Below are 19,418 nucleotides of genomic sequence, written 5' to 3'. Positions count from 1 at the left end.
CAAGTATGGGATCCACAGGTTACCAACTCTTCTCTCCATCTTGGCCACAAATTCGGGGGTTCCTATAACCGCCTTCTCAGATTTGGTAATTCACTAGAATGACTCACAGCACTCAGGAAAGAGCTTTACTTACTATTAGCAGCCTATTCTAAAGGATACAACTCAGGAGCAGCCAACTGGAAGAGAAACATAGGGCAAGGTATGGGAAAAGGACATGGAACTTCCATGCTCTTTCCTGGTGTACTACCCTTCCAGCACCTAGATGTCCTCCACAACCCAGAAGCTCCCCACACTCTATTGTTGTTTAGGAGTTTTACAGAGGTATCTTTATGTAGGCATGATTGATTAAATAATTGGCCATTGGTGAGGAACTCAGTCACTAGCTCCTCTCCTTTCCCCTGAGATTGGGGGATGAGGCTGAAAGTTGGAAGCATCTAATCAAGGCTTGGTCTTTCTGGTAACAAGATGGCTTATCATAATAACTCGGGCAATTTGCAAGGGTTTTAGGAGTTCTGCACCAGGAATTGGGGACAAAGACCAAATAACTCTCTTATTATAGTACCCCATTATATTTACTTGCCTTGTAAAAAAATTTTAAAGCCACCCTCCTTAGGATATTAACCTTCCTGGCTATTTCTGGCTTTCTCTTTCTATGTACTCTCCATATCCCTTTAACAGACTGACCAGGAACCTCTGATCTGTTCTTATTAGGATTACTAATACATAACTAGTTTTCCTATGGCAGACCCCTTTATCTCCCTCTCCAAACAAATCATTCAGTAGAACAAGCATCCTTAGAGCCTTAGAGTTGAATGCCCACAACACTCGCTCTTCCTCCCAGAAGAACCTTAGGAAGATGTCAGTGGGAAGGGTGAACTCAAATGGCTGAGGGCCTCACCCCCACTCCTTTTCACGCAGGAATCATCACCGCTTTTCTGGGCCACCTCTGTTGGCCTCTGGGTTACTGATATCCCATAAGCGAGAAGAAGGTCATTTTGAGTGACCAGGGAGATCTCTTGGCTCTTATTTGTTCAAGTCTCCAGAAGGGAACTCTAGGAGCTGGGTCCTGAGACCCTGGAATGCAAGACCAAGAGCTTTACTACTTGAAATGGGGTGGGGATGAGGCCCAATCTGAGTGAATGTCTCTGTGCATTCTGCCTCACTGGCTCTCCTCTTTCCCCCTCCATAAACAAAGACAAAATTAAAACAAAACAACTCAGGGAAACAAAGCTTTCCTTTTAGGTCATCGAGAGGTCTTCCATTTGGAGCAAAACCTCACTCCCTCCTGTGGCCCCAGTCTCAGTCTCAGATGGTGAGGGCCTCAAGCCCGCACTGGCTTATTTGAAATCCATGTTTAGGTCCCAGCATGTGGCATGTGCTCCACTCTGATGACACTTTTTGTTTCTAATAATAGAGCAGATGAAGTAATATTGCAATTGATGTTCCCGGGGATTTGATTGGATAAGTGCATAAACTGTGGAGGGGGAAGGGGGTTGCATGGACAGATCACATTAGTATTCCCGTCCTATCAATGTGCGGGCCCGCGAACAACGTCAGCCGGACCGATTCTCTGCGTCTGCCAGTCCCGCCACAGATTCATCTGGGATCTTCAAACAGACAAGCCCTTAGAGACGAGGGATCAAGGCAGCCGATTAGAGCCAATTGCTTGCTTTGGGGACGGCCAGTCCTTCCAGGCCTGGCGACAGTGGAGGGAGGGGAAAGACGAACCGAGTGCCGCTGCGGGAAGACACTGAAGCAAGAGCGACACCCCTTTCCGCCCCCCACCTTGCAGCGCAGGCTTTGAAAGCTGCTCCCCCACCTGAATGGAAACTCGGAACCGCCGGGCGGCGCGTTCTTTCTCGCCCAGCCTTGCAATCCATGCCGAGAGGAAGGCAGTGCGAGCCCGCACCAGCGCCCAGCTCCCGGGACAGTGTTGGCAATGCTGCTGAGCAGAACTTGATCGCGCCCCTTCCTCGCTGCTAGTGGAAGCGATGCTGCACGGCACAGCTAGCGCTTCCCCGGCTCTCCTTCAAGCTGAAGGTTACCGACCCGCGCAGCCAGCCCCAGCACTGTGAGCTGCGCGCCTCAGGTCCGGGCTCCGGCTGCTTGGCGGCGGCGCCCAGGGCAACAACCGGGCCGCCCGAGCCGGGGCGCACTGCATCAGAGGCTTCGGCTTGGTGGATGTGTATGCATGAGTTCTGCACCGAATGGGCGCAAAAAGCGCCCCAGCCGGTCCACCCGCTCCTCGATCTTCCAGATCAGCAAGCCCCCGCTGCAGAGCGGAGATTGGGAGCGCAGGGGCAGCGGCTCCGAGAGCGCCCACAAAACCCAACGAGCCCTGGACGACTGCAAGATGGTGGGTGAAAACTGCGCCTCTTTTTTTTTTTTTTTATTGAGAGGGGGTGGGGGGAGTCATGTATGTTAATCATTTGCCTGAGTGCCAGCCACTCCCCCACCCTCAGCTCCTCAATGCCGATCACGTGGCACATGCACTATTTTTAAATCTGCAGTCCCCCAAATTCAGGGTGACACCCCGGTCGTAATAGCCCTGCAGAAAGAAGTGTCACAGCAAGGGTCTTGGGGATCAGCGGCTGTAGGTTGTGCCTGTACCCCCTCGAAGAATGGTGGATGCGAAAGACACAGTGAACTGGCTCGCTCACGGAGGAGGGAGGGATGAGGAGGTGGGGATGCTGCTTTCTGGGGAGAGAGTAGCAAACAAACCCAAATACAGCGCACGGGGCGCTGCGGAGGGGTCGAAGGTTCCAGCGCAGAGGCTGTAGCTGGTCTTCCCGTCAGGCCGTCAGGCCGAGAGGTTCAGTGGCCCAGCAAAAGGTGAATGGTTTGCCTATTACACCCTATCTGTCGCCTCCCCCGCCCCTCCCGCCGTGCAACTTAAAAGCCATGTCCTAGCAGTAGCAGAGGGGAGCGTCTATGTAGGAGTCCCCAGCATCATTCTCTGTTGGCCTGGGAGTGGCATGGTAGCGCTCCAAATATGCTCTCCTGCTCTTCAGAAACTGAGTCTGAAAGGGTGAGGGGAAGTAGGTCTGGAAATAGAGCGTCCATGGCCAGGCTTGCCTATGAAAATAAACACTTGCCTTGGACAAAGAGACTTGCCATTTGGGTGCCTTCTGCTTTAAACAATTCCTAGGTTCCTTAGCTGGAGATCTGGGGAGCTGACTCAGGGGTCAGTGAAGGCCCCTGTTTATGTACTCCGAAACAAGAAACTTTCTGATGAGAAATGTTTGGTAAAAAAAAAAAAAAAAACTCACTTCTTTTCCAGCTTGTCCAAGAGTTCAACACACAAGTGGCCCTGTACCGAGAGCTGGTCATTTCTATTGGGGATGTCTCGGTCAGCTGCCCCTCACTCCGGGCGGAAATGCACAAGACAAGAACCAAAGGCTGTGAAATGGCCCGTCAGGCACACCAAAAATTGGCTGCCATCTCAGGGTAGGAGACTCGGCATTATTTGGTAATTCATATACATGATGCATGGATGCTGACAGAATTTTATGGTAGTCAAGTCCTCAGAGATGATCTCCACATATTTGAGATTTTAACCTCAAGATAGAAATTCTCTAGAGAGCTATACACAAACTATAGGCCAAACCATAATTTGAAGGCTGTGTCATTCTTGTATATACGTATATATATTTAGAAGATTTGGATCAAGTGATTTTTAAAAAGTTAATTTTCAATACTCTGGCCACATTCGGGAATTTGGAGCATAAGATTTGGGGTGGATGGTTGGACATCAAACTGAAGTTAAATCATCTTGCCTCAAAATTATTTTGTCATCTGCTGCTGAACAAAAGGCCTGTGCTGTAGAGAAAAAAATCTTTCCCAAATCCCAGATTTACTAAACTATTTATACCATGAGATAAATTCCTATGATACCACCTAAAATAAAATCCCTAAAATAAAGTCTTAGATATAAATTACTCTCTTCACTGTGGTGATATGAAGGGGTAAGTTTTAGCATAAGAACAGTTTTTAAAGATTGGGGAAATTCACACATCTCAGTAAACCTAACATGACTTTGTCCCCCAGATTTTTATTTATTTTCATCAGATTTATCATTTTTCAAGCCTGTATTAGGAGATGATTCAGTATGTGAAAACTTCTCTCTTGGGACCCTACCTACACTTTCTTTCATCTCTTAATATTGGGAAAAAAGTTAGCCATGGATTTTGTTAACAGTTCCTATTTTCAAGATAAGTACTTAGAGCAAGGAAACACAGGAATCCTTACACAAATACATCAATACATTAATTTAAGTGCTTGGTTCAGTCTGGGTATAGTATTTATCTGTTTATCTATGTGAGTATAGCTTTATCACAGCAGAAGTTCAAATTAGACTCACCTGATAACGTTACAAGCTGATCACTTGTAGGAATTATATCTAATTTACCTATTTGGAAGAATCACTGTTTGCCATCTTTAATTCCAATAATATGTATAGTGATTATAAAGTTTATAAAGATTGGAAAGCCATATATTGCCTCTGTTAATAATTAGTTTACATTTGACTACAGGCATTTTATATCATGAAAAATGATAAGCTGTACTCATCTCCATGAAGAGAGGGATAAACAAAATATGTTATAACCATATTTTATTTAGTAAAATATTGAGAAGCCTTATCCTTTTCTGTTTTAACTCTTATACTATTCGCAACAAGAAGTAAACCTGGGAAATGGAGGAGAATTAAGTGGTTCAGGAGTTTGGGGAAGAAATGCAGCTGTGATAAATCCCAGGCAAGGAGAGAGAGAGAGAAAAAAAAATCAGAAATGTGAAGGAGCACTGGTAAATTTAGAAGTACAGATAAACAATAATACAGAAGGAAAAGCAGATTTAGGACAGGAAATTTTCTCTCAGGGCTAAGGAGTAGCAACTCTGTCGACTTTGTGTCCTAGATCATAGGATGGGGTTGCATTTAGGATCCCTTTGAGTTGGAACTCAAAATGAGAACATGTTCTAATCAGAGAAGGTGGGCTGGAGGAATGAACAAGGTGTTCGATTCAGTCTATTTTGCTACACACACGAAATTCAGGGTCTTCTAAAGGTTCAGGAAAGAAAACGTCTGAAACTATTGGCTAAAAGTTGAGTTTGGGGGATTTCAGGTGGTTTTTTTTTTCCTTTGAGAGGTATTATAGCTATGTTACCCCGGCTGGTCTTAAACTCCTGCACTCAAGTAATCCTCCCGCCTCAGGCTCCAGAGTAGCTGGGACTACAAGAATGCACCATGGTACCTGGCTTGAGGTGGATTTTATTTACTCTGGTGTTTTTAGCTCTTTGCTACTTGTTTGCATGTTATCTGTGTGTTGATGTTAATGGTGGCAGTTTTATAAGAATTAGTGGGAAAATAAGGTGTTCTTAGAGCCTTGCCAAACGAAAACCAACTCCATAAAATATTCTAGGATAGAATTTGACACATTTTCCCCCTTACAATAATAATTAAACGCAATTGAACATTCGTTATAAAAAAGTGACAGCAATATAATTGAAGGAAATCCCTTTAGCTCCTCACCATCTGGGCTCCATTAATGAAGGATGTGATTCCTTTTGGCGGAATTCCGTTTCTGATATCACTTGTTATGTGGGTTCTTGTTTCAAGCTTGATGTGAAGGCTGGTAGGGAGGTTGTAGGAGTCACTTTAAAGTTTGAAGCAGGGGTGAGAAAAGCAAAGGTTTTTGGTGAAATTTAGAGAGAAGAACTGGATTTCTTGAGCGCCCACTATTTGTCATCACAACCCAGCTATTTCCTTTCAGCTGAGGGAGGGATTATTATTCTTATTCTACAAATAGGTCTAGAGAGATTGAGGAACTTGCCCAAAGTTACACAGCTAAGAAGTGACACAGCTTTGATTCAGCCCCATGTTTGCATGCTTCTGATATTCATGCTTTTTCCTCTATATAATGCTGCCATTCAAAAAGGTGTTATGTATAACGGATACATGATAAAATATAAATTAACCTTAAAAAGAGTATGCTAACTGAAAGAAGCCAGCCACAAAATATCACATATCATACGATTCTGTTCATGTGGAATGCCCAGGAAAAGCAAATCTATAGAGACAGAAAGTAGATTAGTGGTTACCTAGGACTGGAGGCGACAGCAGGTAGAGACTACGGATGAGCTCGAGGAATCTTTTTGGCATGATGGACATGTTCCAGAATTGGACTACAGTGATGGTTGTACAATACTGTATATATTTTTTTTTTTTTTTTTTTTTTGAGACGGAGTCTCGCTCTGTCGCCCAGGCTGGAGTGCAGTGGCGCAATCTCGGCTCACTGCAAGCTCCGCCTCCCGGGTTCACGCCATTCTCCTGCCTCAGCCTCTCCGAGTAGCTGGGACTACAGGCGCCCGCCACCACGCCCGGCTAATTTTTTGTATTTTTAGTAGAGACAGGGTTTCACCGTGGTCTCGATCTCCTGACCTCGTGATCCGCCCGCCTCGGCCTCCCAAAGTGCTGGGATTACAAGCGTGAGCCACCGCGCCCGGCCCAATACTGTATATTTACTAAAAGTCATTGAATCGTAACTAATAACGAGTTAATTTTATGGCATATAAAGTATACCTCAGTAATTGTTTTTTAGAAAGATATTATCATCATCACCGTGATTAACACTTGGTTTTTTGTCAACTTTATTATTTTCTACATATGTAGCTTTTAATGAAGGGGTATGAGCTATATAGGGTGGAGGAAAAGTAACACTTGGCTCCCCACGCATTCCTCAAGACACCTGCCTCGTGGCTATTGTTTAAGCACCAATGCTTTGCTCTGTGTAGGAATACAAGTGTGGGAAAGGCAGGACTTGAAGGAGTAAGTGAATTTATTCATTTTCTACCAATACAGACCCCCACTTCCTGGTCTGCCAGCTGGCTTTGGGGCCACAGGCGGTAGACAGGATTGAAGGTGGACAGGGTAAAAAGAAGATGAGGCAAGATAGAGAGGAAGAGGAAAAACAAGGAGTTAGCATTAAACAAGCCACTAATGCTACGTATCTTTCATCCCTGACCAACTGAAACCCTCAACGAATGGTGGAGCTCACAGGAGAAGAAAACTCAGACTATGTTTTTTCTAACTGTCCCTGTATAAGAAGGCCATCTCCACAAATACAATCAACACACTTTCTCAAATTATGTTTAGATCAGCAGAGTTCAGGCACCGCCTTTTCTTTCAAAGGCATCAGATATCTGCATTCCGGACAGACCCAGCCAGGTGAATACAAAGTATCCTCTGACTGTCTTGATTTACTAAAGTTTTATCTTTACAACTCTGACCCTGTCCCAGACATTAAAGCTAAGAGGGGCCTTAAAGATCACTTGCAAGAATGGGCCTCAAACTTTTTTAGCAGCAAATCCTCCCTTCAATCTAAATGTAGAAAGCCACATTTATAAAGACGGTCACAGTGGCATTACTCTGCACTGCTTAGGGTGTGTGTGTGTATGTGTCCATGTGCATATCAGGAGTAGGCCGGGTCCTGCCTTTTGGACTTCCTTCCCAAAGTGACTTCTGAGACACTTCATAGAATCCCTAGGGCTCCATGGCACTTTATATTTGAGGAGTCTAAAATTCAGAGGATTTAAGTGACTTTTGAGGCAACTTGACAAAGAATACGTGAAGATTTTGGAGTCAGGCAGACCTGGAATGAGTATCATCTTTTATGACCTTGATGGAATGCTTAACTCTCGAAGTCACCATTCCTTCATCTGTAAGGATGAAGTCCTTCATGTCCATTCATGGGGTAGTTGAGAGAGTTAAGTGAACTAGGTATGTGAAGCAGGGACCACATGTCCAGCCTGTCAACGGCACTGCCAGTCAGAGGCTGCTCTAAGACTGGGACTTGGATCTTGTGCTCCCTGGTCTTGTACCTGTTCCATCAACCACACCTGAGAATGAGGAGAGATGAGCACAGCATACAAGGTAGGAGTGGCCCCAGGAGCCAACATTCTCCAGCACACCTTGGGAGTTACTGCTATGGCTGGGGGGCTGGTGGTCAGGATTCCCTTTTTGCTGCTGTGCTTCTATGGTGCTGTGTTGGACTGAATCTTTCTCACACTGCTGCTTTTGGTTAATGGCTCTCAAGAGAATCTAAATGTAGAAAGATTTACTCCAGATCTTAAGTTTAAGTATGACAACATGAGAGACAGTAGAGTGTGATGGGAAAGAGCACTGATTCTAAATCAGATTAGGCCAGGCTTTACCACTTGCTAAGGACATGTGTGAATTTGTATGCAGATTGATTCACAGAGTGGTTAGTGGTAGTCTGGTATCGTGGTTAAGTACACAGACTTTGGGACCAGACTGGCAGTCTGGCTGTGCTGCTATTCACATGTAGTATGAAGTCGGGCAAAGATATTGTCTTTCCCTCTCTGCTTCAGTTTCCTCAAGAGCAAAATGGAGTTAATGAATAATGGGACCACAGTATACGGCATTGTGAGGATCAAGTACTTAGGAGACCGCAAGCATATAGTAAATGCTGTTAAGTGCAAGTTAGTGGTAATATAATAAGACATTTTAAAATTCAGATTGTCGAGACACGTTTATATAAAAAGTTAATCCATCAAATATTTTCCAAATAAATACTTTGGCTGGAATAAATTCTTTGTTTACCTTGGTTTCTTATATTACATTCTGAGACATTTTCTAGGTGGAAGTTTCCCAGATGGCTATCAAAAAGCCTGTTCTGAGATACCATAAAAATTATATGGAGCTGTGAAGATTCAAAAGTAGTTAAGTTTAGAAATTTTTTATATAAATCAGCCTAGATTCTTCATATATCAAATAATATTTATAAAATCTTTTGGCCTAGTTCTGGTATAGGCTATATGTCATTGGACAAGTCTGTTAAATTCCCTGCACGCCAAAATGAGTGTTACATTGAAGGACTTCCGAATCTCCTGGCTTCCTCATTCCATTATTCTACATTAATTCATACAGAATCACATGGACCTTGTTTACATAACTGAGCTATGAAAAAATAAAATCATGCAAGAAGTTTGATGATTGAATTCCAGAAATAATTTGTTGAGATCCAAACATAGTACAGTCACAAAAAGAATCTTAATTTCCTATTGGCTTTCTAGAGCAATGTAAGGAACATCCGAGAAGTCCAGAAGCACAGATTTCAGGTTTTTCCCTCCAGCAATGATTTTCCTGACCAACCAGACCCGTTTCTCTCCTTTTCTCCTTCTCTTTCCTCATGTTCTTTCCTTCTGTTCCTTCTCCTCCTCCTGCCTTTTTTTTGGGGGGTTAGGGTGGAGTCTGTTTTGGTTTTGATTTGTGTTTAATTTTTTTGCCCTGATTTTTTCAGTCCCACTTCTAGTTGGTTTCTTGTTCTGTTTGCTAGGAAGTTAGGAGGTGAGAGAGTGAGATAAGGGAGAATAAAGAATTGCAGCTTAGTAAGAGTCCTTTCAACACTTTGGCTGAGCCAGCAGCAATGATGTATGGTGATAGAGTATGGAAGAGCTCGGTGACCATGGAAGCAGCTCTCAGCCTTCTTTGATCCACATGGTGGAGGAGGCCTTATGTGGGCAGTGACAGCCTCTGCCGTTAGTAAAAGGGACCTGTGGTTGGCAGGCATGCCAGGCCACCCACTCTGTCTTTTCTTTTCTCTTCCTATTAAAGGTGTTTTGCTTTAAAATGTTTAGCTCTCACTGGTCAAATAGTGAAAGGCAAGTTATGTCTATACCAAAAGAATATACTATCCATAAAGATAACTAGGGAAGAGCAATTCAGTATTAGTTTGCTAAGGCTGCCATAACAAAGTGCCACAAACGGAGTGGCTGAAACAAAAGAAATTTATTGTCTCACAGTTCTGGAGGCTGGAAGTCTAAGGTCAAGGTGTCAGCAGGGTTGGTTCCCTCTGAGGGCTGTGAGGAAGTATCTGCTCCATGCTTCGCCCCTAGCTTCTGGTGGCTTGCTGACCATCTTTCACATTTTTCAGTTTGGTGAAGCATCTCTGCCTTCAGCTTCACATGGCCTTTTCATCGTGTGTGCATCCATGTTCAAATTCTCCTTTTTTACAAGGACACCAGTCATATTGAATTAGGGGCCAATTCTACTCCAGTATGACCGCATCCTAGCTTAATTATTTACACCTGCAATGACCCTTTTTCCAAAAAAAAAAAAGGTCACATTCTGAGGTACTGGGGGTTTAGGACTTAAACATATGAATTTGGTTGGGGGAAAAGGGGCATAATTTAACCCATGATAAATTTCCTTGACCTATCTGCAGCTAAATACACACTTTGGGTTGTTTTGCCCCAACTAGAGGTGAGGTTTTGCCTAGGACTTTCTGTATATTCTCTCTACACTTTCATACAAAGCCATCCCAGGGCCCAATGTTTAATCATCTGCAAGATCGTAACTCATGTAAGGAAGGGTAGAGTTTGTGACCATGGAATAGAATGTTTTCTGTATGAAATGGATTGTTCACAAAGATACTAAGTCTCTAATACAGCTAGCACTTTTCTTCTTTTTTTTTTTTTTTTTTTTTTTTGAGACAGAGTCTCACTGTCACCCAGGCTGGAGTGCAGAGTGGCACGATCTCGGCTCACTGCAGGCTCCGCCCCCTGGGGTTCACGCCATTCTCCTGCCTCAGCCTCCCGAGTAGCTGGGATTACAAGCGCCTGCCACCTCGCCCGGCTAATTTTTTGTATTTTTAGTAGAGACGGGGTTTCACCGTGTTAGCCAGGATGGTCTCGATCTCCTGACCTCGTGATCCGCCCGCCTCGGCCTCCCAAAGTGCTGGGATTACAGGCGTGAGCCACCGCACCCGGCCCAGCTAGCACTTTTCTTTAACCAATTTAATTATATTATAAAGGTAAACCAAAACCCAGCTACAAGAGGGAATACTGGGGAGAGCTGGTGAGGCATCTAACAATCCACGCCCCGGGTGGTTCCCTGGTGCGCATGAGAGAATTGAGCAGGTGGTGGCCCCTCAGTGGTGCTAATACTGTTGCTTAAGGACCATAAGCATTCTCTGGAGCAAGGACAAGGTTCTGACTCACACCAGATTAAAGAAGAGTGCTATTATTAGCAACTCGACTAAATGTGATATGGCATCTAGACAAGTGTTTGCCCATTGCCTATTGAAGTTTAGCCGTTTTATGTTTTGAACAGATTTAATGACTTTCACCTTGTTATAGTCTTCTTAATAGATGTTCCAATTAGAGAGAAAATTAAATCTAAAACTAACTTTGGAAAAATTCCCCATCACTTTATTATGTATACTCTGAAGTGCAAGAGACCAAGGCTGTTTCATTCAGCTTGCACCCTGAGTGGTAAGCTCAATGATGATATATTTGTCTTCTCTGTTCATTAAGTTCACTTGGTATTTTAAAATCTATTCTTAAAAGAAGCTGTGTCTTGATACTGACTTTAGTAAGAATTGAGAGATTCGATTAGTTTACATCTTATTACTTTTAACTATTATTATTTTCTTTTTTTAACTCTAAAACCAATATGTTGGTGTTTAAATAACAGAGGACTTGAAGAGCTTATATACCTAAGAGAAATTTCTGAGGCACAGGTGTTCATTATTAAAACAAATCAGCGGGCAGTGTGTATCTTAGGATTATTACTCATAAAGTAATTATATTTAATTTATGTTATTTGATAAAATATTACCATAACATCTCTCTGCTTAGTAGCTTTACATTGAATAGTTAATTAATCAGTTACCATTGAGATCACCTTTTCAAACTGTTCTTTAAACTTCTAGGCCCTGAGAGTTTGGTTGTGTCTTATCCCAGAAAGATAACTATACAAAGCACAGCTCCAGAGCAGTATCTATACTGCCTGTTTATTTCCTTTGCTTTACAAGACATGACTTTAAAAAAGGTAAAACTTCATGAAAAACATTTAATTACTTGCCTATATGCATATATATATATACACACAAACACAAACACACACACACACATATATATAATACACACACACACAGAGTAAACTTATTTGTGAGATTGACTATGGTTAGAATAAAGTATCTGAGCCTTTAAATAGAACTGATTTCGCAAATAATAATTATTATTATTATTATTTATTTTTAGAGATGAGGTCTCACTCTGCTGATCTTGAACTCCTAGGCTCAAGCAATCCTTGTGCATCAGCCTCCTGAGTAGCTGGGACTACAGGCATGCACCACCAGACACAGTTACTTTTTATAAACTTATTAGAGACCGGGGTCTTGCTATGTTGCCAAAGCTCGTCCTGAACTTCTGGCCTCAAGCAACACTCCCAGCTCAGCCTCCCAAAGTGCCAGGATTATAGGTGTAACTCACCGCTCTCGACCTAAATAAATGTTTTCAACCTAATAGAATACTCTAGATACAATCAAGTTAACAAAAGTCCATTTAACATTTGCAGCTGTAGATACACAGCAAACTAATAAACTATACCAATCTGAGTTTGAGCACAAGGGGAAATATCTACTAACCCAGAAGAAGCCAAAGCCCTCATGTATTCTTCAGTCACTGAGAATATCTTGAAGTGTCCCCACCCCTATCCCATAAGGTACCAAGTCCTGTAGTGTTTTATCTTTTTCAGTGTCTATTGTGTCCCTTCTTTTTTCCCCATTTCTGTGGCCACCTGTTAGTTCACAGATGTATCCTCTCAGGCCATCAGCTGTTGTATACATCCTGATCGGTCTCTTTGAGTTCAATCTCTCACCTCCTCTCTTCAATTTATTCTCTAGATCCAGGCTAATCCTCCTCCTAAAACACTCCTCTGTTCTTGTCACTTCTTTGCTTTAAAACTTCTAAAGATTTCCTATTGCCTAAAGCAGTGTTTCTTCAAATTTGAAACTAGATTTCCTGTGTCAGAATTACGTGGGTGGGATGTTCTCAGACCTGAAGAACCAAAACCTCTGGGTAGGTAAGGATAGGAAATCCAAATTTTTAACAAGCACCACTGCATCTCCCAGGAGATTGTCGAACATGCAACATATGAGGCCCGTCTGCCTAGAACAGCAAATCTCAACCTGGGCTGCACATGGGAATCACCTGGGAAGCTTTAAAAATGTGCTGATGCTGGAGTTCCATCCCTAGAGTTTCTGATTTAATTGGTCTGGGATGCTGCCTGGGCATTGGGGTATTTTTAAAAGCTTCCCAAGTGTGCATCTGTATCAGAAAAGATTATACTTGGCTATATTTAACAGAAAATTCAAAGTAGCAATTGCTAAAGACACCAGGGTTTATTCTCGCCCAGAAAAAAAAAAAAAAAAGTCCTAGGTTGGGCAATTCAGAACTGGTACAGTGGCTCCATGAAACCAGATGGTTCTGTGCCCATTCTTTGTTTATGGTTTCTATCCTCAATCTCGCTTTATGAGGCAAGATGAGCACAGAAGCTCAGCCATCAGTCCATGTTCCAGCATAGAAGGAGGAAGAAAAGAGGAAGGGCAAAAGGCCACCATGTCCAGATGGGTCAGCTCTCCTTAATCAGTTTCAAACAAAACTTCCAGAACTGTACCATATGGTCACACCTAATTGCAAGCAAGACTTGGGAATACGGTCTTTTTTCATTGCCACCTTAAATAAAAAGGACTTCATTACTAAGGAAAAGGGAAAGAATGGATATTGGGAAACAACTAATGATCTCTGTCACAGTACCCAACCTATATTCCTGGATTTTTTACCACTTAAGTTTTAAACACTCCACTTCCCCAAACTGGTCTACTTTTTATTCCTTAAGTGTGTGTAACAAAGTGACCCTATCCTATTCATCTACATATATGGTTTCTATATGTAAATCCATACTCATTAACCAGTAAAAGAAAAACTTCACTCCTCTGCATGTCAAGGTCTTACCTGCACCTCATTGTAGTCCACCATGCTCCTCACACTGAAAAGCAGAACAGGGGAAAGGGTCCAGAAAGGATTGAGAAAAAGATTTTGCTGCTTTTAAATGAACTCATGGAAAAGACATGAAGTTTAGAAACCACTGGGAGGGCAGGAAGTTAGGCGAGTTGGCTTTGAAAGGACTTAAGTATAATTTTCACAAGACAGGATGTGAAATGGGATAGAGCCTGCAAGGAGTATAGGTAGTGGCACTCAAGAAATTATGTTTCAAAAAATCTACTTGAGATTGAGACTCTTTAAAAAGATTTTTTAAACCTCCTGTAAATAAATCAAAGAAAAAATTTCATCAGGGAGTTAAAATCTGATAAACTGTTATGAACAAAAGGTGGGAAGCGCTAGAAAACTCAAGGAAGCAGGAAGGGTTTTCTGGAGATGGGGATAAACTGCAGCAGGATCTATGGTCAAGATGATAATGAGCTCATTAAGGGAAATTGGACTTGGAACTCATTATCCCATACAAACAATGTTATACATAGTACTTAGGTCATAAACAGTATTTAACCCATAATTTGCAAAATTATAAACCTTTTCATCATATATAACAGTATTTTCTATGGGAAAATAGATTCATGCCCAACTCCAGAAGTCATCTTTCTTCCTGGGAACGTATTCATAGTGCTCTTCTAGGTGCGGTAGATACAACAGCTTTGAACAAAATAAAGTCCTTGTATTCATGGTGTGTGTGGTGCTGGTGGCGGGGGTGGGGCTGGTGACTGAGAAGAAACAAAGAGAGTATTTCAGATAGTGATAAATGCAGTGAGGAAAATAAAACAAGATGATATTATTAAGGAATGACATATGCAGCGTGGGTAGTTATCTTCTGATAGGGAGGTCAAAAAGGCACCTCTGAGAAGGTAACATTCGAACTGAATATCTGACTCTGAGAAGGGACCAGTCCTATGATAATTTTACAGAAAAGCATTTGAGGCAGCAGCAACAGCAAGGTAAAGGTCCTTGAAGACTGCATGATCGGTTTGGAATTATCTTCAGCTGCCAGTAACATAGGCCAGACATCAGTGACTTAAACATATAAAGGTGGCTTTTTCTCACATAATTAAACACCCAAAGGGGTAGGGAGGGCAAACATTGGTTCATGATTGAAGAACATCATGACCGAGATTTCTGTAGTTCTCTGGAGATTTTCCTCAAGGTCTCAAGATTGATGTTGCAGCTCCAGAAATTGTATCCATGTTCCAGGCAAGTAGAAAGGGCAGAGAGCACAGACATAAGCCCATTAAATGTGGCCCTTCTTAATAGAGTTTCTCAGAAGCCTCACACTGCAACTTCCTGAATGTCTCAGCAGCCAGGGCGGTGTCATGCAACTTCCCTGACTGCAAGTTTCATGATCTGATTTGAATACATCTCTCTCTATACCAGCTGTCTGCTGAGAACACAAATTTCCTAATCTATAAGCCAAAGTCATGCTTCCTGAGGCCTAGGACAGAATCTCTAGCAAGACTGGGGAGACCAGAAGAGTATGGAGCTTGGATGTGAGGAGTGAGGAAAAGGGTTGCTGGACTGGGAGAAGGAAGTAAAGGTAGATCCCTCAGCATCAACCTCTCCTTCCTCCTTATTTCCCTCTTAGTTCGTTTGTTCCTTTCATTAAACGTTGAACACGTATTATGGGCCAGACATTGTGCGAGCCTCCAGAAGCATAAAGACGAACCAACATGGCCCTTGCCCCTGAGGAGCTTATCACCCAGCATCTGTATAGAGACAGACATTAAACAAATCATTGCAGAACAACGGAATCAACTCTGCAATAGAAATAGGCAGAGGATACAGTACAGGAAGAGTAATCAGCTCTGCCTGACTGGGTGTAGCCAGGGAAAACGACTTCATAAGGGGATTGATGTCACCTGGGCTGAACTTTGAAGAGCAAATAGCAATGTCCTTTCTCTTTTAGTTATGCAGTCATAGCCTCCTGCCATAGGTAAGCCTCAGGAGACACTATTTGTTTTGAACCATGGGGAAACAGAACTAGGAGTTTAAATGTGCTAAGAGCCTACTATGTGCTGTTCCCTTTGCACATATAATTCATGATTAAATCATATTCATGATGAAATGAATATGATTCATCTGAAATAACGTTTGCCTACAACCCGGAAAGATACTGTTTTTAAAGGCTGGTATGTTGACTGGGAAGCACATTTACATGCAAATAACAGAGACCAACCTGTTCACAGAGTGGCCTCATCATAGAGCCAACTGTGTAGGTGGGTGGGAACTGAGATTATTTCACCAACTCGAGAATGTCAGGACTGAGATCCTCATGATTCTTTTGCCTTTTCCCTATGGTTCCAAGATGTTGGTCCTGTCCGAGCAAACAGGCTCCAGAGCTGTCTCTGGATTTTAGGTGAAGCTCACTTGGAAACTTTCTAGAGAACCCAAAATGTTAGGTATTTTTAAAATCTCCATTTTATAGTGAACTGAGGTTCTGAAAAGCTGAGATATTTGGTCAAGACGTTTGGTGGAGCTGGAGTTTGAACACTGGTCTCTCTGGTGCCAGAGTCTTTATTCTTGCCACCATATTGGGCTGTTTCCCGACAGCCCCTTCTTTCTTGGACTGGCCACAGGATTGCTTTCCTTCTTTTCTACTGCCACAAACTATTATTTCCACTCAGAGTCTCCTTTCCCCTTGACACACTTCAGAACAAGGATCTCTTCAGCCAGCACACAGCCGATTTGAGGGTTTTTAAGGTTTCCTCAGCTACTAGGAGGAGGAAAACAGGCAGGAAGGAAAAAAATAACAAAATTATGGCCTTACTGAAGCTGCCAGTGGAATGTAAATGGATCTTGGCTCTGCATTCTTGAGGCCTCAGCACTTTTCTCTGGACCCCGAATTTTTCAGTCTGTCTTTCCCTATACCGTATTTCATCGCTTCATTTGGGGGCACCTTCTTTCCTGGTTGTTTGACTATGCAAGTCCTAGACATGACCCTATGGGATCAGACTCTGACCCAGGTCTGGGTGGGCTGAATTCTGGGTGTTTCAAGAATCGACCTACTTTTTCCCAGGGGAGGACATGTTAGCAGGGGCAGGACTCCCCATCATCACAATGGTGTTGGCCGCCTGCTCCCCTTCAGGACCCCAGTGAGCACAGGGGGTGAGGGTGGGGAATGGTAGGAAGTGCTGGAAGGGTTTGAAGGACAGACAGCCTCCCCCTGGGGTGGCTGGGAGGGACACTCCTAAGGAAGTAACACTGAGGCTGGGAGGAAAGATGGGAAGAAGTCATAGGAAATGAGATCCGGGAGAGATTATCAGACCAATCTCAAAAACACTACTTCTTAAAATACTGAAATCCCTTGTCAATAAATCCACAAGAGCTCCTGTTCTCCCACAAATGGTGTTTAAAATCATCACGGTAATTATCTAAATTGCCTCCCTCATGAGATTTCTAGTTTCCAGCCAAAATGACTGATTATTAGGGCTTCAGGCTCTGAGTTTTAGACTCTTTTATTCCCTTAGTGGGCCTAATTTTGAAGTGTTCCATTTTGGCATGGAATTCTTATTTCCAGTCTTGCCATCCACTCATTAAGCTGAGGAAATCTGTGAACTTGATGGGTTTTTTAAATTCTTTTTTATTTATTTTTTGAGATGGAGTCTTGCTTTGTCACCCAGTCTGGAGTGCAGCACCGTGGCCTTGGCTCACTGCAACCTCCATCTCCCGGGTTCAAGCATTCTCCTGCTTCAGCCTCCCAAGTAGCTGGGACTACAGGCATGTGCCACCACATCCAGCTAATTTTTGTATTTTTAGTAGAGACAGGGTTTCACCACGTTGGCCAGGCTGGTCTCAAACTCCTGACCTCGGGTGATCCGCCCACCTCGGCCTCCCAAAGTGCTGGGATTATAGGCGTGAGCCACTGCACCCGGCCTTTTGTGTCTTTTACATATTGTCTTTTACATATTGTCAGTAAACAGATATTTTCTGATTTTTCATCTTTTATACCATATTCCCATTTTTCCATTACCATGAACAGTCCTATTTATCTTAGAATTAAAGAATAAATCATTTTCCCTTACCCTCACCAAAATATTGCTGAGGTAGGAAAAATTTAGGTAGCAATAGAAATTTATTGCTAAAATGGTCCCTGATACATAATAAACACTTAATGTTTCTTGAATTGTACATCAGAAACATTTTGCGTTTGTGTAATTTTTTTTCTAATAAATGATTCTACTCCATTCTGTTCTATGCTGCTGTTAACAAAATGTGGGTGGGAGGAAATGGATACATTTCCACAAAGTAAAAAGTAATTGGAAAGCAAGTCAAAGACCAATCACCTTCAGACTCTTTTTCCTGTTCTTACAATCACTTAATTAACTTTTACAAAAAATCTATTTGTTTTGGTGTTGTGATAATCCTTATCTGGGTCCTGCTAAAAAATAGTGGCCAGTAGAGAAAGACCTTCCCCATGAGGACTACAACAGATTATCCTCAAGTGAGCTAGGTGGGGCAAATATAAATGGTCAGAATCTTTTTGTGACCGTAATTTGGCAATGTCTAGTTCCAATGAGTACAGCTATCCTCTGCCTGGAGGAGAGACATACTCACCCTACTGAATGGAAGGCTGAATGGAAGGTCTCTCCCCAAGTTGGGTCAGTTCCCTTGACCACAGCAGATGGCCAAAGACCCCAGTTTTCATCATTTTGAAAGAGTATAGCTGTGGGGCAGTCACCAGTGGACACTTGAGAAGCCTTATCTGTGTGCACAGAGAGGTAGCCCCTGCCCGTCAGCACACAGTCAGGAACCAGAACGTGATTCAGCCCTCACTGAAGACTCTCTACATAGGGAAGAACACGATTTGAAGGAGATTGCTGTCTCTTCCAAATTGGGTGACTCCCATGCATGTCTTTCCATCATAAGTCACATTTTCTTACTATCTGAAGTTTGAGCTCGAATGGCTGCATCGGTTTGAGTACTGTACCATCATTGAATAATGAGGATTATTTTAGACCACAGCATGAACCATAATGCAACATCACTTGGCAAATGTTCCTTCCATAAAACAAGCCATATCAACTGTTTCTATATTCAAAGATTCAATCTTTTGTTTTATGAGGATGAAATATGTTTTAAGCTACCAAATCTGTTCAGCCTCAGAGTGGTTTAAATTCTTCTCTAAATTTTAGTATTAGGTTATTGCACAGCGCCATTGTAGATCTAATGTGAAAACGTGAAGTGAGTTCAGATATCTATTTAGGTGTAATCTTTCCAAAAGATATATGTGATCACACAGTTCATTCCGGGAAAGTCTTGCTTCACGTGTCAGCATTATAAAGGCATTCTCCATCTTCTGAGAAGGAAATTCTGTGGGATGTGAGGGGGAAAGAGGCAGGGAAGGAGAATGATTCAGCTGGAAAAGAAAAGAGAAAATGGGGAAGGAGGGCCGAACCAGTTATTTGGGAACTATGCTGACTAAGGAGTGGGTACTGCCAGGAGATAAAGGAATGTAGTTGAAGGAAAATAAAAGGGACTATCCAGTCGCAGAGTTGGTGATTGGAGGGAGTGTGCAATTCAAGGTCTCCAAACCCAGGTCCAGCAGGGCCCCG

At 42.7% G+C, this 19,418-nt stretch overlaps 1 protein-coding gene across 2 annotated transcripts in view; it reads left to right on the top strand.

Annotated features, from left to right (window-relative positions):
* Nucleotides 1-1,580: 1,580 nt before the first annotated feature.
* The window catches only part of RGS7BP (regulator of G protein signaling 7 binding protein), a 109,529-nt gene continuing 91,691 nt past the window's right edge, over nt 1,581-19,418 (top strand). The window contains exons 1-2 of one of the 2 annotated variants that reach the window (XM_055252483.2): nt 1,581-2,356; nt 3,281-3,447. In XM_055252483.2, the coding sequence (XP_055108458.1) occupies nt 2,192-2,356; nt 3,281-3,447 (332 nt within the window). In that variant the 5' untranslated portion in view covers nt 1,581-2,191. The remainder of the gene's footprint in view (nt 2,357-3,280; nt 3,448-19,418) is intronic. The other variant, XM_063623270.1, reaches the window with a different exon arrangement.

The sequence above is a fragment of the Symphalangus syndactylus genome, chromosome 18 (assembly GCF_028878055.3).
Source record: "Symphalangus syndactylus isolate Jambi chromosome 18, NHGRI_mSymSyn1-v2.1_pri, whole genome shotgun sequence".
NCBI lineage: Eukaryota > Metazoa > Chordata > Mammalia > Primates > Hylobatidae > Symphalangus > Symphalangus syndactylus.
This window is presented reverse-complemented; position numbering and strand designations above follow the sequence as displayed.